This window comes from Cibotium barometz, chromosome 32 (assembly GCF_041138505.1).
Source record: "Cibotium barometz isolate CiBa-2024 chromosome 32, ASM4113850v1, whole genome shotgun sequence".
In the NCBI taxonomy this organism is placed as follows: Eukaryota; Viridiplantae; Streptophyta; class Polypodiopsida; order Cyatheales; family Cibotiaceae; genus Cibotium; species Cibotium barometz.
In genome coordinates this window covers 49,553,373-49,580,412 of record NC_141077.1, presented here as the reverse complement: position 1 = coordinate 49,580,412, position 27,040 = coordinate 49,553,373, and the positions used below count along the sequence as shown (strand labels likewise).

Here is a 27,040-nt window from a genome sequence, read left to right as displayed (position 1 = left end):
CCCAAATGACACAGAGACGATTCTTGTAGAACAACCAACCGTTCTGCGCTGAGTAATGGCCAGGGCCAAAGTATACTGAGTCCCAAACTCTGCGGAATCCACATATTAATCTTTCATGCTATCGAAGTCTTTTCAAGTGATTTCGAGAATGGTAGACTGCTGGTCTTTCGACTAAGAGCATCTACTACTGGGTTATGCTTACCAGGGATGTACTCAATCATTCCTCCAAATTGTTGGAAGATCTGACTCCATCTCGCTTTCCAATCACTTCATTGGACACTTGGCATGGTCTGACGCCACTTAAGTGCTTGGTGGTTTGTTTTGCCTGTGAAAACATGTCAATAAAGGAAAGACTTCCAATGTTAGAGCGTTGTGATCACACCCAAAAGCTCTCTGTCATAAACCGAATAATTCCTTTCGACGACATAACTTTCTATTGTAGTAGGCTATGGGTCTATTGTCCTGCTGAAGACCTGCACATATGGCTACATTTATGGCATCGGTAATAACCTCAAAAGGTTCATCCCAAGATGGTAACTTCAAAACAGGCGCTTATGAGTCTGCTTTCTAGAGTGCACGGAATGCATCAAGCACCTTACCTGTAACTGTGACTTTTTATCTACGAGTTTTCACCCCCCTTGAGCGAGTCGGTTAGAGGTGCTGCAAGGTTGGAAAACTGGTGAACATGAGTGTTGTAAGCCAAGTCTGGCAAAGTTCTACGAATGAACGGATCTCTTGGGCGAAATGTCTCAATCCAAGATCCCTTGAACCTTTGAGGAGTCCAATCGAATCCCGACGGAACCAATGATGTCCTTCCGTTCCCTTGTGGATAGGTCGGGTCTGGAGATGAGAAATCAACGAGATGCCAAGAATGCTTCTATCCCCATGAATCATGACGAGCTTAGGAAAACCTTTACAAATAGTAAAAGTGTCCTTCTCCCAATTGAAAATAGGCTCATACTAACAAAACCATTGGATTCCTAAGATCATGTCACACCCCAAAAGAGACGAGAGAATAAAATCTCGTTAGAATGAGGCCTTTTGAACTACAAAGAAAAACAGTTGTGCCTTTTGAGATATGTGGGTGCGGAGACCAGGTGTGAATCCGTCCACATCCAAATGATAGGACACTAATGTACAGCTCATTTTGGTAGCCAACTAGGAAGAGATGGCATCCTCAAAACTGCCCATGTCGAATAGGACTACAAACTCGCGGCCCTTGGTAGAGCCATAAGCTCGGATGAGGCTTTTCTCTGACATAAGCTTGCTACCTTATATGCCACCTATGTCGGTCCCAAATGTTATCCACATCACCTTTATCTTCATACACAAGTTGGATGCATTCTTTATCCATATAAATTCCCACTTTCTTTCCCTTGCTAGAGTGTTCTTTACCCATTACAAAAAATCACCAAACAATTTAATCATCGACTCATAAAACCTTATAAGTAACCATACATTTTGCACTATTTGTGCCCCCAAAATTTCAATGATCCCCTTGATGACAAATTGGAGGACATTAGAATAAGTTTGTGCTACATGCTTTAACTACCTTTGACGTTTATACTATCATGATCTATCATGATCACTTGTAGGTATTTCAAACTCATTTCACCCATGACCTTAAAAGAAAGGAGTCCCATAGCACTTCCCTTGTTGCTTGCATCTTACACACACACACCAATACCTAGGGCATGCCAAACCATCTAGCCTAAGAGACACTAGGCACTTCTTATACGTGTAAAAGAAACATCCAAGGAAATTAACCTTTTGAGCATTAATCACTCAAGGAGGGCAATTGCAAGAATTTGTAGAACCACATTTTTTAAATTTGTGTTTAAGTTTGAAATATTTATTGATGAAAAAGTTTTTGGTGAAGCACTTGATTTTACACAATTTGATGAAGAGATAGTTGATGATGCAAAACTAAAATAATATGTTAAAAAATGCCAGAATAAATGCTAATAAATATGGTAATAATGCTGTCACCATGCACTACAGTGCAGAGTGCATGTCACCTATTCCAGTGGTGCTAACTTGATTGGTTTCACAAATTTTGATTGGGCGAGCTGTATCGATACTCGGAGGTCTACAGATGGATATTCCTTCATGCTTGGTACACGATTGGTTTCTTGGAAGGCTTAGAAGCAGAGGACTGTTGCTACTTCTTGCACCGAGGCTGGGTACAAATCCTACCTTCTTTCCTCCATTGAGGCACTTTGGGTTCATCATATTCTGGAGCATTTGTGTTGTGCCGACACTTCCACGGTTACGATCTTCTCGGATTCTCAGAGTGCCATTGCTCTAGCTCAGAATCCTGTGATATGGAGGCTGTGTACAAATCCTATCTCCTCTCCTCCACTGAGGCACTTTGGATTCATCAGATTCTGGAGCATTTGTGCTGTGGCAACACTTCCCCGGTTACTATCTTCTCAGATTCTCAGAGTGCTATTGCTCTAGCTCAGAATCCTAGCCAAGCATATAGGGGGTGCATTATCATTTTGTACGCGACTCGATCGAGCTGGGACTTCTTCGGGTGGCCTACTGTTCTACCAAGGACAATGTGACTGATTTCTTCACCAAACCACTTCCGAGAGCTACTTTGGAGGTGCTACTTCAATGTGCTCGTATTGAACCGCCCCTCTGGCGCTAAAGAGGAGGTGTTGGAAATATATATTTAACATCTCCAGATGGTCTACATGAACCCTAGCATGCTTGTATTGGTCATTTCCATAAGGCCCGAAATTAGCATAACTAGTAGACATCATTTACGTTTTTTCTAGCATTTTTATGAGTCTTTTAGGCTATTTATGGCATATTTATGGCTCACGACTGCTGTCGGCCTACTGCAACAGACCAACTTGCTCATATGAGAGGTATATACGGGCTCTCACCATCTCATATCTCATCTCACTTTTGCATATCTGCTGGAGGTTGTTGGCTGTAGCCACAGTCTCTTATGCTTTAAGCACTTACGGGCTTCCCTCGTGCTCATTTTCAACAATAAACGTCTGTCTACAGCCTTCTACTGTTTGTACTTGGGCCTACAACCTGTGTTTTCTCTTTCTTTCACAGACAACATTGTTTTAGCATTAGGCTCAGCAAGACTAAACGTTGATTCAGTCCCAGATGAAGGTGCGCAGGTCCAAGGTACAGGAAAGTGCACAGGTACAAGGCCCAAGGAAAGGAACACAAGACATGGAAGAAGTTCCCAGGAGATTGGTTGGTGGTGTTCCACAAGTCCCAAAGGGAATGGCAATCCTATGAGTCGGGTGCCACTTGGAGCACACCAGGAAAGGCTTTCACGCAATGGTTCCAGGGGAGGACGATCCTCCAAGGGGTTGAGTGAGAGTGTCAAACTCAATACTCAGGAAAGAAGAAGAGAGAAAGTGTTCAAGGACAAGGCAGAAATGGAAAGGGGAGAGGATGGAACAAATGCATAGAACTTCATCAGACTTGGAGTGGATTTGGAGACCAGTCCAGGTTTTCAATGAAAAGGTTGCCAGGAAAGGAAGGCTAACAAGTTGGGACTCCGTAAAATAGAGAATGGGATGATGACAGTCATCCAAGAAGAAGTTGTAATCCCGTCATCAAGTTTAGCATAGGGGATGTCATGTGCAAGACATGTATACGCTTAACCCAGAGCTAATCCTTAAGGGGAAACATGACAAAGAACAAGATTAGAACCAGTTTTGGACCTGATTCAAGAACTGCAGCAACTAGGTGTGGTCATGGAAGGCACTGGAGGGACCCAGGAGGCTATCGGCAAGCTTTAAGGGAACTTTATCAAAGTCGGCTCCAGCATGTGATTGGGGTTTGTCCAGGGACCTGGCCAGCAGCAGGTCGGCCAGTCCAATTGGGATTTTTCTGGGCTATAAATAGCATGGACTGAGTTCTTGGTTATTCATTCAACTCTTTATGAGTTGGGTCTTAGACTTAGGCATAGAATAGGGTTTTCTACCTTTTCATGAAAGCAGCCTATAACTGTAAGATTTGTACACCTTATACTGAATACTCAGCTCTCTCTCTCTCTCTTTTGTATGCGTTTTGCATCAACATGTTCCAAGATGGTGTTTAGGGCTGAAAGAATACTCCCAGAGCTTCCACATGTGACATTGAAAACCCTGCACTTCTCAGATTCACTCCAAGTCTCGTTAAGAACGGTGCATCTTGTTCCAATGTTGTCTTTTTTGCTTGCATACCCATGCCCCTTAACGCACTGATGACTTCTTACTGAGGCTGCACCTCCTGTTCTCAGGAAGCCACAGAGGTACTCCTTTGAGGACCTAACTTCCATAGGCTAAATGCTGAGGATTCACCTAATCCATGCCTGGCCTTCCTGATGCTTCTTAACTGCTTGCATTTACCTTGCTTGGACCTGTACACCCCTTATGACAATGCCCTTGTGGTGCAAGTATGCCACCCCTAGGGTGGAGGTTGAAGGTAGGGTGGGTGTGGCTACTAGTCCTTGCAGGTCTACTAGTCTGGGGCATGGGAACTTCGACTGTTCTGATATATATTACTGGGACGTGCAGCGCTTGTGATGTGGCCGCACCTGATGCTCTGATACTAATGTGACATAACGGAAGCCTTCATGCCTTAATCACAGCCCTTGAGCACCCTATAGGAACCTTTAATGCAAAATGCATGAGAGAGAGATAGAGAGATAGAGAGAAAAAAAGATTGGTTTTCAATATATATATATTATGTACATGAAAAGGTTACATATATGCCGAGTAGATAAGAAGTCATGATGCAAGGTCTTTGCAGGCTTCAGGAGTTCTACTGTGACGGCTGAGTTTCTAGCCTTATTATAATCAAAGCTCTCTTAAAATCAATTAAAGAAATACCGCAAGGGACGCCATGCATTTTGGGGCCAATCGGTCTCCGTGTCCTGTTTACAAAAGCACTCTAGCTCCCCCTATTTGTTTTCCTTTTCTTGGTCCTCAAAGGTGTTGAAGTGTTTTGTGTGCAAGTTTGTTTTTGGACCGTCCTTTGGTTTTGTCTGAAGATCGAGGTCGGTTTATAGTGTCCTCTTGCAAAGGCACAATGTTCTTGCGTGCCATTGATGCTTCGGTTCCAGGGACAGTTGTGACAAGCACTTTCATTTGGGGACATTTGCGCCAAGCTTTATTAGAGATTGGCCCTCAAAATGTAGTACAAGTGATCACAGACAATGGACAGAATGTTGGAGGTGAGTTTCCAAAGATTGTGTAGGAATCCATCAGTCCAGCACCCCATCCCAATCCCATGGGTTAGCCAACCACCCAACCACTGTATTGATAGGATCCATTATAAATATTTGGTTATGTTTTGTCTCGGGTACCACGAAAAAGAGTTCCCAGGTCCCTAACCGACTCTCATGCAAAACTTCAATAGACACACCACTTACGCACCTAATATAAAATTGTCTTTTCTTAGACTCAACTATCTCCAAAACATCATTGCAATAAAACCACAGTGTTTCCATCATATTCCTCAGTATTCCATTTCCAAGTTCCAATTCCAATCATTCTTTCCTCGGCGTACCTATGGCATCATTGGCAACCAGAACGCTCACCGCCTGCTCACTCAGAAGCCTTTTCAATAGTTCCTAGTCCATAGTACTTAAGAATATAATCAAGTATTCCATTCATTCCTTCCTCAACGTACCTATGGCATCATTGGTAACCAGAACCCTCAACACCTGCTCACTCAAGGGTCTTTTCAATAGTTCCGGCCACGAACTCATCCGTTGTTGAAGACCAGCAAGACCAATCAACCAGATCCATGCCCGTGTTCAGAAAACAAACTCCAGCTCATTTTTCTTCCTCAACGCACGCATGGGTATCCTAAGCGACTCAGAGCCTGAGCACCATATGATCAACACTCTCTAGGTTCATTCGCAGGTGACCTAGCGCTTCACTCATAGGCCGCTTCCTTGGTCCCTCATCCACCGTACCAAAAGCTCACCATTTTAACTGAACCGAGATTGGTCAAGACCTCGACCGATCTTGCCACGCAAGACGTCCTCCTTTGACTCTCCATCAGCTGTTACAACATTTCAACTTAGGTCGCCGCGACCTCATTTCACAAGATAGTCAAAATGCTTCCCCAAGCATACTTGACGTAAAACAATCTTTAAAAAAACAAGTTTCATATACACACTTACAAAAATAATTCTCATCTTTCCTCATCATTACACCTGCTTTCATATCGTTCCTCATCATTTCTTACCATTCCACTTCATTTCTCATCATTCCATATCATTTCTCAGTATCCTACATTTTTCTACAACAATTCACATCACATCAATCCACATCCACTCTCATCATCTCACATCAATTCACATCCATTCACATCATTCCTACATTCATTCACATCATCTCACATTCATTCACATCATCTCACATCATTCCCATATTCATCTCACATCATTTCACATCCATTCATATCTCGCATCATCTCACATTGATTCACATTCATTCACATCATCCTACATCATTCCCACATTCATTCACATCGTCCCACATCATTCTCACATTCATTCACATCGTCCCACATCATTCCCACATTCATTCACATCATTCCCACATCATTTAACATCCATTCACATCATCCTACATCATTCCCACATTCATTCACTTCATCTCATCACTCTACATCAATCCTCACATCAACCAGATTAAAAGTACAGTTACTCTACTTTTTATACTTTTATACTGACAGGACTTTTCTAAGTCTCAACCATTACTTGGCTCAGTTAAAGACAACTTTTCTCGACTCAATTCAATTAAGTCTAAATTTCCATTCTCTTTTGGATCCTCGATCCTTTCAAGAGTTTCGGATTCCTTTCCCAAGAAATCTAGGAATAAATCAGTCACAATTATTCACATTCATTCAACTAAGCATGTTTCTGGTCTTTTTTTGGAAAATCCTTTTCCCGTTCAGAATGTACCCCAAGATTCTATTTTTTGAGAATCTAGACATGTACTTCATAATTCCAAAAGTTAATTATGTTTGTGATTTCCCTTTCTGATTGAAATTTTATCCATGATTTCACGATGCATTTCCATGAATATTTCCTCATTCTTATTCTAATTTTCTCAAATTAAAATATACTCAATATTCTTCTTTTTCAATAAAGGATTTATACATACGATCTCATGGAATTTACAAAACCAATAATATCCATATTTCCTCTTTCAACTTAAACACTCATTCATTTTTATCTACATGAATCATTTTCATAATTCTCATAAATTGAATGAATCTAGAAATTTATGTATAAGCTTTTTTATTTTTCAAGCAAATGAATAATGCTCAAAACTCCACTTTTATCATAAAATTTATTATGCCTAAATTCATTCTCTAATGATATAAATTTTTCCATAGCTTTTCCACATTTTCTAAGAAATGATAATACTCAAATTTTTACTTTTAATATAAAAGTTATTTATGCATAAATTCCATTCTCTAATGATAAAGATTTTACCATAACTTTTTCATATTTTCTATGAAACAAGAATACTTAAAATTTCACTCTTAGTATAAAAATTAATTATACATAAAATTTATTTTTTAAATAATAAAAATTTTGCCATAGTTTTTTCGCATTTTCTATAAAATAATAATGCTCAAAGTTCCTCTTTTAGAATAAAAAACATTTATGTCTAAACCTTCATTTTCTACTGATAAAATTTTACCATAACTTCTCTGCATTTTCTATGATTTAAAAGGTTAAAATAACACTTTTAACATAAAAATTAGTTTATGCATAAACCTAAGTTTAAACATAATCATAATTATATTTAAGCATCTTATTTATTTAAACCGATGTAGAAAAATATGGAATGATGAGAAATGAAGTTAAAAGGTAAGACATGATGAGGAATGATGTGATGTGAATTGATGTAGAAAAATATAGAATGATGAGAGGTAAGACATGATGAGGAATGATGTGGAAAGATAAGAATTATGTTTGGACTTGTATTTTGTATATGAAACCTGTTTGTTTAAAGATTGTTTTACGTAAGTATGCTGAGGGAAGCATTTTGACTATCTTGTGAAATCAGGTCGTGCGGACCTAAGTAAAAATAGTGCAACAACTAACGGAGAGTCAAAGAAGTGTTAGCACTTTCATCCCCAGTTTCTGCTCTTTATGGTGTCCTTTTGGTCCCATTTGCATGGCCCTTGATTGTGGGCTGGCCACCCCTTTTTTAGTATTTTTCTGGGATTTTTCCCAGCCATTCTGGCATTTTTCTAGTGAGCCATGTCCAACAGCTCCAGTCAGCCTGTTTCTATGCTCCAGTCGGCCAGCTCTTCCCCACTATAAATAGTGGGTGCTGGCCTCTCTTGTTTCATTCAGTCTTGTACTTATTTGCTCCCTCACTTATGAGACTATCACTGTCTCTTGCTTGGGACTGTTTTGGTTCAGTATATTCAGCATAGTTTGCTCCATATCTCTTCTCTCTCTTGCACTCTCTGTTCAGCACATTCTAGTGCCACTCTGCTTCCGCTCTGTGCACTCTTTCAAGAAGGACATCTCGCGTGACAAGATCGGCCGAGGTCTTAACCAATCTCGGTCCGGTTAAAATGGTGAGCTTCCGGTACGGTGGATGAGGGACTAAGGAAACGGCCTATGATGAGTGAAGCGCTAGGTCACCTACGAACGAACCTAGAGGGTGCTGACCATACGGTGCTCGGGCTCTAAGTCGCCCAGGATACCCACGCGTGTGTCGAGGAAGAAGAGTTCATGGCTCTTTTACATGAATCTTGTTGGTTGATCTAGCTGATCTTCAACGGAGACTCCATATGGATTTTATGTGAATATATTCCTAGGTACTATGGGCTAGGAACTATTGAAAAGGCCCCTGAGTGAGCAGGTGGTGAGCGTTCTGGTTGCCAATGATGCCATAGGTACGCTGAGGAAGAAATGAATGGAATACTTCATTATATTCCTAGATACTATGGGCTAGGAACTATTGAAAAGGCCCCTGATTGAGCAGGCGATGAGCGTTCTGGTTGCCAATGATGCCATAGGTACGCCGAGGAAAGAATGATTGGAATTGAAACTTGGAAATGGAATACTGAGGACTATGATGGAAACACTGTGGTTTTATTGCAATGTTGTTTTGGAGATAGTTGAGTCTAAGAAAAGGCAATTTCATATTAGGTGCGTAAGTGGTGTGTCTATTTAAGTCTTGCATGAGAGCCGACTAGGGAGCCTGGGAACTCTTTCCCTGGTATCCGAGACAAAACATAACCAAATATTTATAATGGATCCTATCAATACAGTGGTTGGACAGTTGGCTAAACCATGGGATTGGATAGAGTTAGACTGGACTGATGGATTTCTATAATAAAATTCAATTCTGTTCAAGTGACGATAGTTGAAGTAAGTCACAAGATAATCCTTGTTCTATAGAAAGGAATCTCAACCGCTGTGCCTCTTTGATGGAAAAAAAAGCGTTGGTCTCTATGAACCAAGTGTAAGTTCCTCCTTTGATTCGGCCGTGTGACCCGCGGGTTCGGTCAGAATACAAAGGTCAGTTAAGGCCCTTGACTACGTTAGAAGATTCTTTTCCTGGAGGAATCGCCTATGCTTTCTGGGCGGAGTAAGTTTTTTCCGAGTTCGGTTTTGGAAGAACCATCGGATTAGTCTCTTGTCCAACATTCGTGGGCGAGGCCCTGAGTGGAAAGCTCTGCCCTGCGCAAGAGGCTACTACTTCCGTTGCTAGCACTCCATAATTCGATGCATAGAGAGGACAGGGATCTCACAGCTAGTATCAGAGCAAATTGGTTAAAGTTGATAAACCAAGAAGCAAGAAATGATAAAAATTTATGAGTTACTAATGAAAGATTGTAGTTGTGTGTTGAAATTCGTACAAATTGATATTCATAATGAAAATTCAAAAATTGAAAATTGGATTTTTAGATGGAAGTAACTATGTGGAATCTCTCACTTGCTTGAGGCCTAGATATGATGGTATTTACATTATAGCTCCCAAGGACCGTGACTACCCGTACATACCATGGGTATACTGCAGCTCTTTACTGACAATATATACGAGTGAATCTAAGATCTTGAAATTATAAGCAAAAATGCTATCCTAAATGATGATTTTTGCTTGATATTTTAATGTTGGTTGATATGATTTTAGAATTCTAGTTGAAAAATTGATGAATTGATTTGGATTCTGATTAAAGGATGATGATTTTTTTTTAATTCTAGTTGAAGAAGATGGATTAAATAAGTTATGATAATGATGAATGGAGAGAATTTCAGTGATAGACGATCAAGACTTTCAGCAAATCACTATGGAATTAGTAGATCGTACTGACAGATTGTTCGTAGCGTGACCTTTGGCCCAGTGGACCCAATTGTGGAATCACGAATCGAGAACCTCTATAACTGAAATTTCCGTGAGAGAATGTTCAGATGATAATTAGAAATTACTGGTCTGATGGACCATTATTGTCATAAGGATATGAATGAACTATTTTCTGATAATGAGTTCTGTATGTTCTTCTTATTGAAGCGATCTTTATCCCAGGATTCTATGAGAATTGACTAAACTTTAAGAAACCCCAGAATCACTTCGATCTAAAGTTTAACTCCTTTCAGATTTGAATTATAAATAAAGTGATCTTTTCACCTGAGTGCCTTGGTTAAGTTGGAAAAAAGGACTTAACAAAGAATTTTTGTATTGATAGGATCATGGATCGAGGTCGTCGTGGTAGAAATATTAGCCCCCCACGCGATGAGGAAGAGCTCGACCCAGATTTTCGCAAAGCTCTTCATAGATCTCAGCCTGAACCTTTCAAAGGTGAAGGGGAGCACTTGGGAGAAAACGTAGAGAAGTGGATCGAAGCTATGGAGAAGTACTTCGATGTCACTAGTTACAACGAAAAGAGTAAGGTGGCTCTTGCCAGACTGAAGATCGTAGAAACAGCCAGAGTAGCGTAAAGGAACCACTATGAGACAAACCGCTTGGATCGGAACACCCAGACGTGGGATGATCTTAAAGCATACCTCAGAAAAAGATTCTATCCTCCAGACTTCTTGGAAACAAAGATGAACGAGTTCTTGGAACTAACCTAAGGAAGCCGAACCACGGAGGAATATCACCAGGCATTCGCTCTCCTCAAATACTCGCCACCGCTGGATGAAGAACAACTGATGGCTAGGTTCATTCGGGGAATGAACGAACCCTTGGATACCCTGGTGAAGAATGCTAAGCCAGTTTCTATGGCCGAAGCAGTGCAGATGGCGAAGGATTTCACCAAGACCTTTGTTGTCGAGGTCCTGCCAAAGCTAGCTCTCTCGTCCTTCAAAAGATTCCAAAAGCCGGAAGGTGATTCCAACTTTCCGCCTCCTAAGAGACAACAAGGTCCTAGTCACCCAGGATACGGAAAGTTACAGAATGGAAGGAAGGCCTTTTACTCGGAACAAAATTCCCTGGAACTCAACTTCAGAAGTTCCACCCTTAAACAAAGGAATTAAACGCTTTAACTGCCAAGGATATGGTCATCGTAGTATGGATTGCTCAACTCCTTTTCGATCAAGATTTTCAGGATTAAGGAAGTCAAGGACCAAGATTCCAGATTCCAACTCCTTTCTTCCAAAGTAATTAGGGTCCCTCCCATCAAAATCAGAAAAACCCCAGAGGTAGACTCCCTAACCAACCCTCAGCTTCGATGCAAAGTAATGCAAGAACTCAGTCTCAGAATTGGAGAAGTCAAAGAGAGAAGTTCCCAAACCGGTCATCTACTTCTAAGGCAGTAATGCTGGAAGTAATAGAAGAAAGAGATGTAAGAGATTATCCTCCAGCTTCGAGATGAGGACATCTCGCGGCGTTTTTTAAGTGGGGTAGGATGTAAGATTCCTCCCTCTAGCTTTTGAGATATAAAGATGTAAGAACCTCCCCTTCAGTCTCTGTAATCATCCCCTAATTCAGAGTGCAAGAAAACATTGATTTACTCTGTTTTGACCTAGAGAGAGAAAATATTCTAGAGAGAGAATACAGTTTTGAAATATTTTTGGATAAGTATTTTCTCCTAGTTAATAAGAAGAGATCCCTTGAAACAGAATCTTAAAAAGAGTTTTTCGACGTACATTAGAAATTAATTGAATGTGTATTGGACATCTTAGCCTAGGGGTATATAATTTCAAAAAAATTTGATTAAGATTCAAATAGTGTTCAAAAAGAACCAATAAGGTTAATCGAAGTGTTGCAATAAGAAAAGACAAAGAATTAAAAAAAATCTCTCAAAATAAAGTAAATTCTCACATAAGATGAAGAGTTGACTAATACTAGATTTATTAGTTAAAAAATGAGATTTTTTAGTTAAAAAATAAAATTTTTGATACCTCAGAATGGGGAGGAGCTCTCATGAATGAGGCGCCTAGAAATCACATCAAGGAGACATTTTTAATTCAAAAAAAATGAGAGATTTTCATCTCTCCTCTCTCCTCCTTCAAACCAAATCAAAAAAGTGAGCCAAACTAGTCTAAAACTTCTCCAAAATGGATCAAACTGGAGCTGAAAGCCTCTAGATTCTAGTTGGACTTAGTTGGTAGCCTCCCTCTCCTATAAATAGGCTCTCATTCCTTTGTATTTTCATATTAAAGTAACTCTATGCTAGTGTAATTTTCAGTTTAGTATTTTTCTATTATCTCTCTACCTTGCCTCTCCATTGTGAAGCTTTGGGGCTTCACTAATCCTCTTCTCTTGGAGATTAGTCCCTTTTACTTGGTGACCAACCTTCTTCTTTGAAGGCTTCACATTTCCCTAAAGAATCAAGGCAAAAACCAAGAGTAAGCCTAAACAATGATGTTTTTCTCTCTTCTAAATGGTAATCTTCTTCCCAAGCCCTCTAATGCTTGGGAAGCATTTTAATTTATGGTTTCTTCTTTAAAACTATATTTTTTTTAATTATATTATTTAAATAGATATCTTTTATACTTAAAAGTACTGTTTTGATTTTTAAATCTCTCTTTTCATAAGAATACTCATCTTGATGGATTAATCCTTCTTGGAAGGATAGATCTTAATCCTAATCTCATTTTCTTAACTAAATCTCTAGATCTAACAAGCTAGAGATAAAGAGTAAGCATTTTTATGATTTTTAATCTAATTAAAATAAAGATTAGTTCATTTATACTTGTTTTACTTTAAGAAAATTCTTATTTATTCTTTCTAAAGTGAAAGAGCTTAGACTAACATTCTTATAATTATTTCGATATTTTGATATTTTTCTTAAATAAATAAGGTGCTTAAATGTAATTATGTTTATGTTTAAACTTAGGTTGCATAAAACTAAGTTTAAACATAAATATAATTATGTTTATGTTTAAACTTAGGTTGCATAAACCTAAATTTAAACATAAACATAATTAAAATAATTATAAAAATATTAGGACAAGCTCTCTTTCACTTTAGAAAGAATAAATAAGAATTTTTTTAAAATAAAACAAGCATAAATGAACTAATTTTCATTTAAATTAGATTAAAAATCATAAAAATACTTAATCTCTATCTCTAGCTTGTTAGATCTAGAGATTTGGTTAAGAAAATGAGATTAAGACTACGATCTATCGTTCCAAGAATGATTAATATATCGAGATGAGTATTCTTACGAAAAGAGAGATTTAAAAATCAAAACATTAAATATTAATCCATTTTAATAATATAATTTTAAAAAACATGTTTTTAAATAAAAAACCATAGATTAAAATGCTTCCCAAGCATCAGAGGGGTTGAAAAGAAGATTACTATTTAGAAGAGAAAAAATCATCATTGTTTAGGCTTACTCTTAGTTTTTCTCTTAATTCTTTAGGAAAATGTGAAGCTCTCAAAGAAGAAGCTTGACCACCAAGTAAAAGGGAGTAATCTCCAAGAAAAGAAAAAGATTAGTTAAGCCCCAAAGCTTCACAATGGAGAGGCAAGGTAGAGAGATAATAGAAAAATACTAAACTAAAAATTATACTAGCATAAAGTTACTCCAATATGAAAATATAAAGGAATAAGAGTCTATTTATAGGAGAGGGAGGCCACCAACTAAGTCGAACTAGAATCTAAAGGCTTCCAGCTCCAGTTTAATCCATTTTGGATAAGTTTTAGACTAGTTTGGCTCACTTTTTTTATTTGGTTTAAAAGAGGAGAGAGGAGAGATAAAAATCTCATTTTTTTAATTAAAAATGCTCCCTTGATGTGATTTCTAGGCATCTCTTTCATAAGCCTTTCTTCCCATTTTGAGGTGTCAACAATTTTATTTTTTTTACTAAAAAATCTCATTTTTTAACTAATAAACCTAGTACTAGTCAACTCTTCATCTTATGTGAGAATTTACTCAAAATCTCATTTTTTAACTAATAAACCCAGTACTAGTCAACTCTTCATCTTATGTGAGAATTTACTCATTTTTAAGAAAAAAAACAATTATTCTTTGTCTTTTTCTTATTCCAACACTTGGATTAACCTTATTGGCTCTTTTTGAACACTATTTGAACCTTAATCAAAAAAATTTTAAAATTATATACCCCTAGGTCAAGATGTTCAATACACATTCAATTAATTTCTACGCACATTGAAAAACTCTTTTTAAGATTCTATTTCAGGGAATCTCTTCCTAATGACTGGGAGAAAATACTTATCCAAAAATATTTCAAAATTGTATTACCTCTCTTTAGAATATTTTCTCTCTAGACCAAAACAAGATAAAACAATGTTTTCTTATATTCTGAATTAGGAGATGATTACAAAGACTAAAGGGGAGGCTCTTACACCTTTACATCTCAAAAGCTGGAGGGAGCAATCTTGCAGATATAGATCTGTTGCTTGCTTTGTTTAATTTATTTCGTGCATGGTACCATGTAGTGCTCATTGCTACTTATAATTGACTTTGATAAGGTCCAGGACATTAGAGAGGTTTTGAACCGTAGATGGGATTGGTTTCACAGATGGACAGAAGATGACCTTGCACTCTTGAGGCAACTTGAGGACGAGCTTCTAGAATTTCGCAATGGGAGTTTTACATTTGGAAGAGAGACTACAAAACTTCAAGAGACATAGCTTCGGCGAGTCTCCTGGTGGGAGAAATATGGGACACATACTCCTACTCTTGTAAGTACTTTACTACTTTGTGAACACTAAAGCAGAAGTTCTGAAGTAGGCTATCGAAAGTTTCTAAATACTACGTGGTAACTTACAAAGTTTTATGTCCTCCTCATGATAGAAACGCCTTGCATTGCAGATTCTCTCACAAGATTGTAGCTCCGGTCCTTGTGAGAGAAATTGGTGCACATGGACCCTCTTCCATACAAAGAAGAAGAACATTGTCCACTGCTCACCTAGAACGCTTGGTCTTTTGCCATTGCAACCTCCGTCTACTTGAGCAGCGAGGCAATCTCATCGAGCTGCGCCAAGTGAATATCAACAAGATCGACATTGAGAAAGTGAAAGGCATTCCAGACATTCCTGCAGAGGAGCGCGACATCTATGCCATGCTTTACAAGGAGTTGTTGGCACCAACTCGTGTGACACGAACACATTCATCGGTGGATGAAGCTTCAATCTTCTACGAGTACTGCAGCTTTAGAGACTGATATTGAGGCATCATCTCCTTTTGATACAGATTCACAATCATCAGAGAAGGGAGATGATATTGCTGATGATGATGATGAGTCTTGACTATTGAGGCTTTTTACTATTTGTTGACTCTAGTCTAGACTCTAGACTTCAGTCTTTTGACTCTTTTTACACTCCATGGTTCTTGTATTGGTCTTTTCAAGTTTTGTTGACTGTTGATAGTTTATCATGATTCATGAGACATTTGTATTGGAGTCTTTTGGACTTAAGTGCCATTTGATTTTGAGAGCATTTTTCCAAAATTGCATGGCAGGTCTTATCATCTATCATCTATCATCTATCATCTATCCTCTATCCTTTTAATTGATTTTCTCTCTTCTCAAGTTTCAACAATCATTGGTCACTCAATGTTCACTTGCAACTTGCACGCAGCAAGCAGTACTTAGTACTAAGTAGGCTGCAAGAATCAGGATACATGATGATGATACATCATACTGTTTTTGTTTTAAACATTTATCCATACTTTGTTGGTTGCCTGGGTTTTTTTATGCATAGAAGACGGGGGGGGTACGCATAGGCAGTGAGGGGGAGGTATCAAGGAAACAAGTGAGGCAGTGGCGATGGTGAGGGAGGGGGGTTGTGTGTAGGAAGAGGGAGGCGGAGGCCAACACGAGGGAGAGGAGGCAGAGGGGAGGGAGGGCAAGTGCGTAGATGGGGAAAGCTTCCATCTCTCTGGACCTAGCGAAGATCTTTTGGAGATTAGGTTGTGGTCTTCTAGCTGGACGGTTGGTTGATTATAGGGTTGTTTGGATCCCAACGTCTCAGCCTTTGAGAATGAGCTAGTTGGGGGAGGATGAGATTACTTGACAATAGTCGGTCGGAACTAGATAAGGACACTGAGGAGATATATGACCCCTCTCCATTTAATTAAAACACTACACATTCATGTTTGGGCCTCCTCTTCCCCTGCCTCTCATAACTGTTGAAATATACAAGTGAATAGGGTGTGTGTAGGAACAAGTCCTTAGCAGGCTGTAAAAGAGAATCTGTAAATGAGAGAGAAGCTGTGAAAAGGTGAAAAGTATCTACTGGGAGAGAATAAAGGGTAGCATGAGAAGATTTAGAATGTATGGAGATATTCTAGGAAGAGGTGGAGAGAATCAAGCAAAAGAGGTGGAGTGAATCAAGGAGAGATTAGTGGGATTAGATGCTTGGATGTAAACTCTATAATTTGAGACATTGGGCTAATGAGAATTTGTTGGTTTTTGGTTATCCATGCCTACATTAAGCTATCAATTAATTGCTCACTAATCACGTCTTAATCATCGTCTAATCTCTTTGTTAATTTTGTTGATTCTAGCATTTGATCCACCATAGCTCATCACATTGCTGTAAATTTAACATGGTATCAGAGCCTAGCTTAGAATCCATCAAATTTATGAGCCCATTATCTTACTAATCACCTAGTTAATTAAGATTAGGAAAAAAATCATTTTTTTAGCTCTTTTTCAATTAGTCTCTGTACCCCCAGCTAGTGGAGGAGCTCTCTCTCCCTTCACACATAAAATTAGCCCAAACCCTCTTAGCCACACTTGAGTAGACTCCCCATGCTTCAGACAGCCATCTCAAACTGCCAAACCGCCACCGGATGCTTCAGGAAATCGTGGATTCACCAGCGCCACTTTTTTGAAGAGAACTGCAGATCTACTCCTCCACAGAAGACATTGCTCTAATTCCTCTTGGTCCTATGGGTTTTCAAGAGTGCTCTACAAGCTAGTGAAGACAATTTTTGATTTCATCAAGTCTACAGTGAGATCCAAGCTCTGCATCAAATCTGCAAGTGACTTTGGTAAAACAGAGATTAAGCATTCAATCTTTGGTCAAATCTTGTGTTTCTTGGCTTAATCCTCTACTACACTAACTGCTATTGATGGCTTTGGAAGGAGTTGAGCTCATTTGAACTCTAAGGCCCCAGATCTGGACTCCCCGCATACTCTGTTTTCTGCACACAAAATAGAGGATTATTTTGCTAATCAATGATTAATCAACACTAATCATTGTATTTTGGTGCAATTGAGAGTGCAAATTATTCATTAGGTATCTGATATAGATCCCTATAACTTCATATTGCAATTCGGAGATGGTTTGATACGGTACAAAAAGGTACCCCTAAATCTGCAGCCATGGGCTGCCACTGGTCTATATATCATAAAGCGTTGATGCGCCTGTAGCCGACAATCCTCTGGTACAGTCAATAGTCCCTTTGTGCAGCCGACAGTCCTCTTGTGAGGCCGACAGAGCATCCTAGTCCTTCTCCAAGTCCAACACTTGCCAAATCTGTACTTCATGCTCCAATTCTTGGTTCTAATCATCTTTTTCTGGCTGCCCCTTCTGGACTAGCTTCAGGATATGTCCATGGGTAAAACTTACACATGACAATACAATTCTTCTCCCCACCAAGCTTCCCGCAACTATTGCGCTTCCCTTCGCAATCTCTCCTCCTCTTCTGTACATGCAAGTACTCTTTCTTCTTTTGGCTGGGGTGACAACGGCTAGTTCCATAATGGAAGGTAGCCACACTTACTCATAAGGTTTCTACACATGCTCGACGATTTATTTCTTATCCCTGGGGTTGGGGTGGACATAACTATTGGACATATTCCTTGGACACAAAAAATCCTATCACCATTGACCCTCCAAAGACTGCAACGGGCCTGGTCTCACCCCCCCCCCTGCGCCGCAGCTATAACTTGCGAAAGCTTACAGACATGATTATACTTCGGATAACGAATATTCAGCACCTTGGTTCTTGACGATTTGCACAGTGTAGCGGAAGTAATAGAGCGAGAGAGCGAGAGAGAGAGAGAGAGAGAGAGAGGAGAATCGCAATAAAGACAGTACACCTAATTGGGTCCCAAATACCCTCTGCAAGGCCTCCACCAAGGATGGTGTATTTGCTTTATTGAATGATAAGAAAAAGACTCAAATCTATAGATCTTCTCTTGGCTGTAAACCTTCAGCCTGTAGATGATCTAGTTCCTAATAGTGGGTGTAGAACTTGGTATCAATATATGCTCCCACACACACACACACCCCACGCACGCACACACGAGCATATATTCATACAAAGGTCTGTGTACTCAGTTTCTGTCAGAGCTCCAAAGATATAGGGCAAACTCGGCCATAATGAAGCCTAGCACTAAGGATCACGACAAATAGAAAGAATTATTACAACAAAAAGGTAGTTGATAGGGCATATGCACCACTAAAGATAGAAAGAATTAACACAATATCAACTGGCTACAACTTGGACGAAAACTTCACGATGTGAAATTTGCATGTCTGTTAATACAGCATAAAGATATACCTCGATGAATCCAAGAACATGCCCAAATTCACCTTATAAGAAAGTGCAATTTATAACCTCATGGTAGTCATCCACAAGACAATAAACCATCAACTCCATCATGCATAGTATGGACTAGATACTACGACATCCCCACTTACGTCATCAGTGCCCAATAGTAGGAGTGAATGAATAACAAGGAATCTATCTATTGCTATTTATAGGCCTTGGAAAACACAAGTGGATTGGCCGACCTGTTGTCGCCCAGGTCCCTAGACAGAAACCCTTTGGCTACAGCCGACACAGTAAAGTCTCCTTAAATGCTGGCCAACAGCCTCCTAGCTTTTCCTTTGTCTTTCTTGCCCATGCCTAGCTATTGTAGCTCCAAACTCTAGCCCTAAACCTGTTCTTTATCTGCTGCCCTTCAAGGATTAGCTCTGGGAATGAGCATGCACATGTCTCGCACATGACATACTGTCACGTGCACACCCATCAAGTGTACAAGTGGCATGGCATCATCAAGCATTAATCAGGACATTTAAGTATTATTCAGGCATATATCAGCATAAGCATGTATATGGGGGTGTTTCAGCACCAACATCAGCACCTTAGTCTTCATGACCATGTAAGGCATTCATTTGCATCAGGTGGGGTTGTTAGCACCAGCCGACAGCATGGTATGGGCAGCCGACAGCCTTCTAGGCATTTATGACAAGTCGTGAGCATCTGGGGGGCTGGCCAACAGCAGCAAACTAGCCGACCAGCAGCCATGTTCACATATATATAGAAGCGCATCCATTCAGTCCAGCATATCTCAGTTCAGCAGCGGTATCTCCTCAGCGTTTCCCTCCCAGGCAACAAGGAGAGCATCAGTTCCAAGCATTCCCTTCAGCGTTTCCTTCCCAGGAGACAAGGGAAAGTCAGTAGGACACCAGTTCATCCAGCATATAGTCATCAAATCAGCATTCAGCACCATAGGCAGCATATTCAGCACTCAAGTCATCATTCCTACCTCCTACATAGAGGGAAGTCGGCATCGAAGGGTGGACCTCAGCATTGGAGCAAGGAACAATCCTCATCTTCAGCATTCAGCCCATCCATCTCATCCCGAGAAGGATCTTCATCTAGGACAGCATCATAGATCTATTTAGATCTCATTGTAAACCCATTCATCTAATATAGCTGCATTGCATTGCATTGACACTATTTGTCTATCTCTTAAGCATCATTAAGTGAAGTTTAGTCAGCCTAAGGTTGTGTTTACGACGGTCAATCTCTCACATGTCACATTGGTATCAAAGCGTTACAGGGTAACCAGCCTTAGATCATTTTCATTACATCAGTCATTCAGTCAGACATCATGTTAATCGCTTCCGCACAGTTAAACCCAGTTCTCAAAATCTTGCAGGCCATCCTTAGGGATTTTCCCTTAGGTATGCATTAGTAACCCATCCATCTGCATTCTTGCACAGCATATAGGGTTGCACATGGCTGCATAGCAGACATCTTAGCAGTCAATCTTGCATCTGCACGGCATACATGTTTACCCATGAATTCTCTGGGGAATAATGACATCCATCATCAAAGGAGTACATAAAGTTTTGGGCTTCAACTCGCAGCAACAGGGGGTTCTCTTCCACAGAAGAAGACGGAAGTTTGCTCCAACATCGCCTCAAGAAGTTCAGAGTTTCAAGAACGACGAAGATGGTAGGTGAAAGGATTCCACTGACAGGTCAGGGGTGACTCAGGTATTTCCAAACAGTTTAGTAGCATTTGCCATTCAGTTCCCGCAGTAGACAAGTCTTTGGCTCAAAGGATTCAACTCCGACAGTCGACCTCAATCCCGACAGAAGAAGTCAGAAGGGGGCAGTGGTTTCAGTGGAGAAGGATCACCAGAGGAGTCGAAAGGTTGCCAGGTATACCACCTAGCAACAGTTTAGCAAAGGGGAATGTCACGTGCACACCCATCAGGTGTACAAGTGGCATGGCATCATCAAGCATTAATCAGGACATTTAAGTATTATTCACGCATATATCAGCATAAGCATGTATATGGGGGTGTTTCAGCACCAACATCAGCACCTTAGTCATCATGACCATGTAAGGCATTCATTTGCATCAGGTCGGGGTTATTAGCACCAGCCAACAGCACATTAGCACCAGCCAACAGCATGGTATGGGCAACCGACAGCCTTCTAGGCATTTATGACAAGTCGTGAGCATCTGGGGGGCTGGCCGACAGCAGCAAACTGGCCGACCAGCAGCCATGTTCACATATATATAGAAGCGCATCCATTCAGTCCAGCATATCTCAGTTCAGCAGTGGTATCTCCTCAGCGTTTCCCTCCCAGGCAACAAGGAGAGCATCAGTTCCAAGCATTCCCTTCAGCGTTTCCTTCCCAGGAGACAAGGGAAAGTCAATGGGACACCAGTTCATCCAGCATATAGTCATCAAATCAGCATATTCAGCACTCAAGTCATCATTCCTACCTCCTACATAGAGGGAAGCCGACATCAAAGGGTGGACCTCAGCATTGGAGCAAGGAACAGTCCTCATCTTCAACATTCAGCCCATCCATCTCGTCCCGAGAAGGATCTTCATCTAGGATAGCATCATAGATCTATTTAGATCTCATTTTAAGCCCATTCATCTAATATAGCTGCATTGCATTGCATTGACACTATTTGTCTCTCTCTTAAGCATCATTAAGTGAAGTTTAGTCAGCCTAAGGTTGTGTTTACGATGTCACACATACAAAGATTGCCAAACACATGTCAATCTATCACATGTCACACATACAAAGATTGCCAAACACAAGGACGTTGTAGACGGCCCGGGCCGTCTGCCGAACCATCCAGCAGGTTGAAGATAACTTTGAAGCCACTTCGGAGAGCGTTATGCACACCCAAAACTGCTGAGGGAGATGGACTACTGAAGGCTGAATGCTGAAGCAAAGCTTTGGGCTGCCTTGGGACTGAAGCACTAATTTGCTTGGCTGAGAATGATGTATGCAAAAGACTTTAGTCTTTAGGCACACATACTTCTACTAAATAACTGCTGAAGACTTATGAATGATGAGATGATTTTATCAAGGACTGAGGGGGCTGCTTATATATGCATCTGGGCTGCTAGTCAGTGGAGATCTAGTCCTGTTGGAGAGCTAATAAATGCTCATGACTTGCTGATTATAGCATTAAATGCTATTGGTGATATCCTGGCTTCACACGTGTGATGTGCCGGATAAATAGCTGCTGGCCACCTGCTGAAGACCTGGCCGACTGCTGTCCTAACCTGCCAATGCTGGCCGACTGGATGTTAGGCCTCCTATATGTCTCTTAAGTGTGGCTCATGGTGCCCACAAGCCCAAGGCTCATAGGCTGGCTCCAAGGGCTGGCCTAGAGCCTTACTACCTTTGCTGAATGCCTTTAAATGCTGGCTAATGCTAGAGTAACGTACATGAAAGACTGTTCTCCAAGCGGGTTAAGTGACAGACTCTTGACACCTATGGCTTGGAATGACCTATGCAGCTCATGCCTAACATGTCCTTGGACTAAGGCTCCATTAGAAGTCATCTCCTTTCTTTCTATAAACACCAGGGCCTTTGTTGTGGGTGTGCCCGCCCTTGTAGGTGTTTTCTCATTTTCCCCACTCCGTATTTAGCCCCCATTTTTTCCCTATTTTTCTGTGGCTTGGGTGGCAACCCTGTGGTGGAAGGAGGACCTCTGAAGCTGGCCGACTGCATTTGTACATGCTGGTGCTGGCTGATTGTGTTGCTTCAGGTCCACGACCTCCCACATGAGCTGGCCGACACCCCTGCAGCTGGCCGACTGGTTTTTGGCTGGTCGTGGAGGTTTAGTGCCAGTCGGCTGCCTCTGAAACAGGCCGACTACACTTTGGGGGCCATATAAAATGGCCCCCCAATCCCTTGTCACATTTGTATCCCTTCAGGATCTTCTTTGTGTATATAGAGCAGAGTTACACGCCACTATCTATCTCTCTCTCTCTTGTGCTGTTGTTTTCTGCATTGCGTTTGCTCTTCTGTTCCCAGATTTGGTCATCATCTCCGCTGCGCATTCTGACAGGCTCACAATGGGGTCATGTTGTACGACAAATGTTCCTAAATAAAGGTATTACTTCTGTAGAAGTATGGCACTGATGATGAGCCAGTGTGTCACACTGCACCTCCATGTGACAAGGCGTCCCCGGCACTCCACGATTGATCATATCATCACATGCAGCACAAAAAAACAAGACAGTCATCTATGAAATCCACTAGTTCAAACAAACATGCATGAGTAATGCATATGCACGTGTACATTGGAAATGCATATGCACGTGTACATTGGAAATCTCCTGTTCTCTGAGCTTGTACCTGTTCATAGGGCTCTAGTCATACTAGGGTAGTGGAGTGTGTTCCCAATCATACCGGTGCCACACCCCTGCATCTGGTCATACTAGGTAGAGAATGTGCAGTCATACTAGCTCTACATCCAGTCACACTAGATGTGAGAGTACTAGCAAACTTCCGTAGAAGTACATGATCATACCAGCAGAGCTCCCAACTCTAGTCATATTAGAGTGCCATCTACCAAGCATACAGGCATCAATGCACATCTGGGCTAGTCATACTAGCCCTCTATGATGTCCTGCATACATAGTTTTTGGAAACCAAGGATGTCACACATCCCAATTAGCTTGTTTAGGGAGCGAAATGGTGCCACTTGTCGCATCAAAAAAATCTGTTGTCCTTGATAAACTGCATGAATAGTGCCAAGTGACTCACATGCTCTGCATATGATTTGAAAGAAGGCCAGAATGTCATCAACAGGACATAAATGGAGCATTGTTCAACTCAAACAAGCCAGGAGGCCTGCAGCAAGGAGTCCTCTAGATATCACCCTCTAACCTAGCTTAAGTTAGCTGCTAAGATTGCCTAACTAATTATCCCTGGGGTTAAAATAGGACGAGAGTCGTGCTTAAACACTTTAAAGACCAGATAAACAGCAAGACAACAGAATATGCTAAATATGCGGTTGATTTCGGATGTGTTTTCCTACCACAACCCAGATGTAGTATTGATAGTTCCTTTAAGATGGCCATCTCGAGCCTATATAGAAGTTATCTCTTTTAAAGGGTAAGAATGATTCAAGCAAAAGAAACAATAAAAGCCAAGCCTTGGTGTGCAAGAGTATCATGGTTTCCAGAACATTCACACTTTCAAAGACTTAGCCAATGTCACTTGGTGTTCTGTTAGACCATGTCTTTTCTGTTGATGGTGGAATTGTTCTTACTTTGTAATTGTTCCATCAACATCAGAGATCACAATCCTGGTGTTCCATTTCCATAAATATATATGAGCATCCACCTGCACATTTAGCAATGACAGATTTTCAGTCAAATTTCCCATGCTTTGGATCAGCACTATACAAGACTATTCAGAAAAGGAATGCATACCTGTGCTTTTCCAAGAACTCTTGGGAAAGTAAAAGTCACTTTGTTTGGACCCTCCTTAAGTTTTAAAGATTCAATTTGTGCCGCTGTCGGAATATAGGTACGCACTTTTGGTTTTTGCGGCCCCTTACAGTAGTTGTTCTTCCTTAGGATTTCCTCAGATAAAGGACTTCCAATAGCTATGCTTGAGGCTGCCAATTTTGCTTGCTTTGTGACAGTGCCTTCAGATATGGGGGGCTTATCAGCTTTTGACGTCCTAAATGGGAGAGGCCACATGGTCCACCTAGATGGAGGAGGAACTAAAGCAATTGCTGAAATTTCTGCAGCTTTGCTTCCTTCTATAGGAGAGCCTTCTATGACAACCTTACTTGTGTCTTCATTCACCAGACCATTACATATCCAAACAGATGATTCACCCTGTTTGGCATTTCTTTTATCCGTCGCGTCTGATTTCCAGTTATCACCATCAAGGCATACACCCACCACTGAGGCAGTGTTGAGTGCATCCTGCAGCTCTTTTTCTTCTTCAGCTGTTACAATCTTGTAATCATTCCAAAGTAGTTCATCCATAGCTTTTGCATCCACACTTGATTTTGAACACGGTGCCTTCTGCAATCCAAACCAATCTTCTGCTATCACGGTCTTCAAGTTACACATCATTCCATCATCTGTCACTAACAGAGTTCGGCTATTACCCTCATCACATTCATCTTCAGTCTCCACATCCAAGACTCCATCACCTGTTACTAATAAAAGTGGGCTATCTCCCTCGTTGCATGCCCCTGCAGTCTCCACATTTGACTCAATACTGGAAACCCGCTGCGATCCTGATTGTTCTTCTTCATCCAAGTGATCCAGAAACATACCATCTGCCTCAGAAATATTCGAAGTATCACCATCAATGCTTATGATTGGGGGTTTCACTTCTAAGTTGATATTGGGTGCCTCCCGCAGGTCTAATCGTTCTGCTGTCACAGGAACTGAGTTAGCACAATCCATTGAATTCGTGCCACTAATGTTTCTGTTTATGATCACATCTTTTCTTGCCAAGTCTACCTCGGCCACCTCCGGCAGGTTTGATCTCTGAACAGAAGAAACAGTTCTCGAATCCAACATTTCAGCCACTCCTGAATTGCAGCTATCACCAGAGATTGTGCTTAATGGTTCCTGCATTCCTGATGGACCTTCCCATGCCAAGTCATCTGGTAGACCTCTCATCTGATTCGCACCATTCCCCCATGTACTTGAAACAGAGTCTGTGCAGGATGTTTCCTGCACTCGAGATCTCTCTTCGGCTGCCACTCTCTTCAAGCAAGACGAGTCTTTTGTTTTGTCATTTTCCTTTGTGTCATCTGCTATTGTTTGGCCAATTTCTTTCTTGTCATCTGCTGTCGATGACGCACTAGGTAAGGCCAGTATAGTATCCTCTGCTTCCTTTTCAAAATAGGCTTCACCTTTGTTGTTCAGAAGCATATAAAAGTCAGCTCGAACGCCATTAACTGAGATGTCAACAATCCTCTCCCTTCTTTTCAGGGCACCCTGAATATTGCCACACTTCACATACCACGGTGAACTTTTGAAGGCACCATCCTCTTGCTGCACCACAATGATGTCAACAGCACCCTGAAAAGGACCAGCCACTGCATAGACACCCTGCGACACATAGCTGCCCAGCATTGCAAAGCCATACATTTTATCGCCACATCAAGCCCTTTTACACGCACTATCAACCAATGTTCATAGCAGCTGCTCAGCTTCACGTGGAGCTGCTTCTACTGTAGACCGCAATCCCACAATCCATGAGCAGGAATGGAAAACGGTCAGCAAGCTCTGGTGGCGTCTTCAAGCACATAACTAATGGGTGGTTCCCTCTTTGTGAACCTACATGCAATGAAAGGCCCCATGCTGTATTTTAACACATTCAAGCAAATGTAAAGAATGTACAAGCATCCAGAAAAGGGTAGATAAGAGCAATCCGGAGTACCTCGTCGTACGTGCAAGATTGCAGGCCGTAGAATGTACGAGCACTGCGAGCAGATAAACCAGCTAGGGTTTACGCAGATACTGCCTTCTAGGGTTTTCAGAGACACGGAAACCGGGAGCAAAAACGACCGAAGATATGAGAAGGGGGAAAAAGGGAGGGGATCAAAACAAGATCTAGAGGTAAAACAAGGAGGTAAGCTTGTTTGTGCAGGCGATGCAGAACGAAAATTCAAACCAGGACTGCGATCTTGGAAAGGTGAGGGTAAGAAAATGGCAGGTTGGGGGCGTAGGGGGAAATTGACCTGGCTATGGCAACGGCGAGGAAGACACTCCCTGCGGCGATCAGACAGAAAAGCGAGGAAAGCTAAATTCACAATCCTTTTACGGCGTGTGAACGGTGGAGACCAGTGCCCACGCTTTTCGCCACATATCTCGTACTGCTTTCACCAAATGTTTTAAACGTTTCATATACACGTGGTTGTACAAGGTCGGTTGTTTTTATTTTTAAATATAGCCATGATTTTACTCCCAATCATGACTATATAGAGGCACCAAAATGTTTTTTGCATTTTCATTAAATATATTATGAGATTTTCAAGAATAAAAAAGAATAAAAATGTTTTGCTAAGGTTTCATTTTAGTATGTAATGATTAATGCTTGAAAAAGTCATGACTATATATGTCCTT

At 40.9% G+C, this 27,040-nt stretch overlaps 1 protein-coding gene across 4 annotated transcripts in view; it reads right to left on the bottom strand.

The window, feature by feature from the left end:
- LOC147620300 (phosphatidate phosphatase PAH1-like) overlaps positions 1-26,777 on the bottom strand; it is a 98,734-nt gene extending 71,957 nt beyond the window's left edge. For all 4 annotated transcript variants that reach the window (XM_086772495.1, XM_086772494.1, XM_086772498.1 and 1 more), the window contains exons 1-3: positions 26,355-26,777; positions 24,374-26,251; positions 24,211-24,284 (exon numbers count right to left, since the gene is read on the bottom strand). In XM_086772495.1, the coding sequence (XP_086628621.1) occupies positions 24,211-24,284; positions 24,374-26,062 (1,763 nt within the window). In that variant the 5' untranslated portion in view covers positions 26,063-26,251; positions 26,355-26,777. The remainder of the gene's footprint in view (positions 1-24,210; positions 24,285-24,373; positions 26,252-26,354) is intronic.
- Positions 26,778-27,040: the final 263 nt, after the last annotated feature.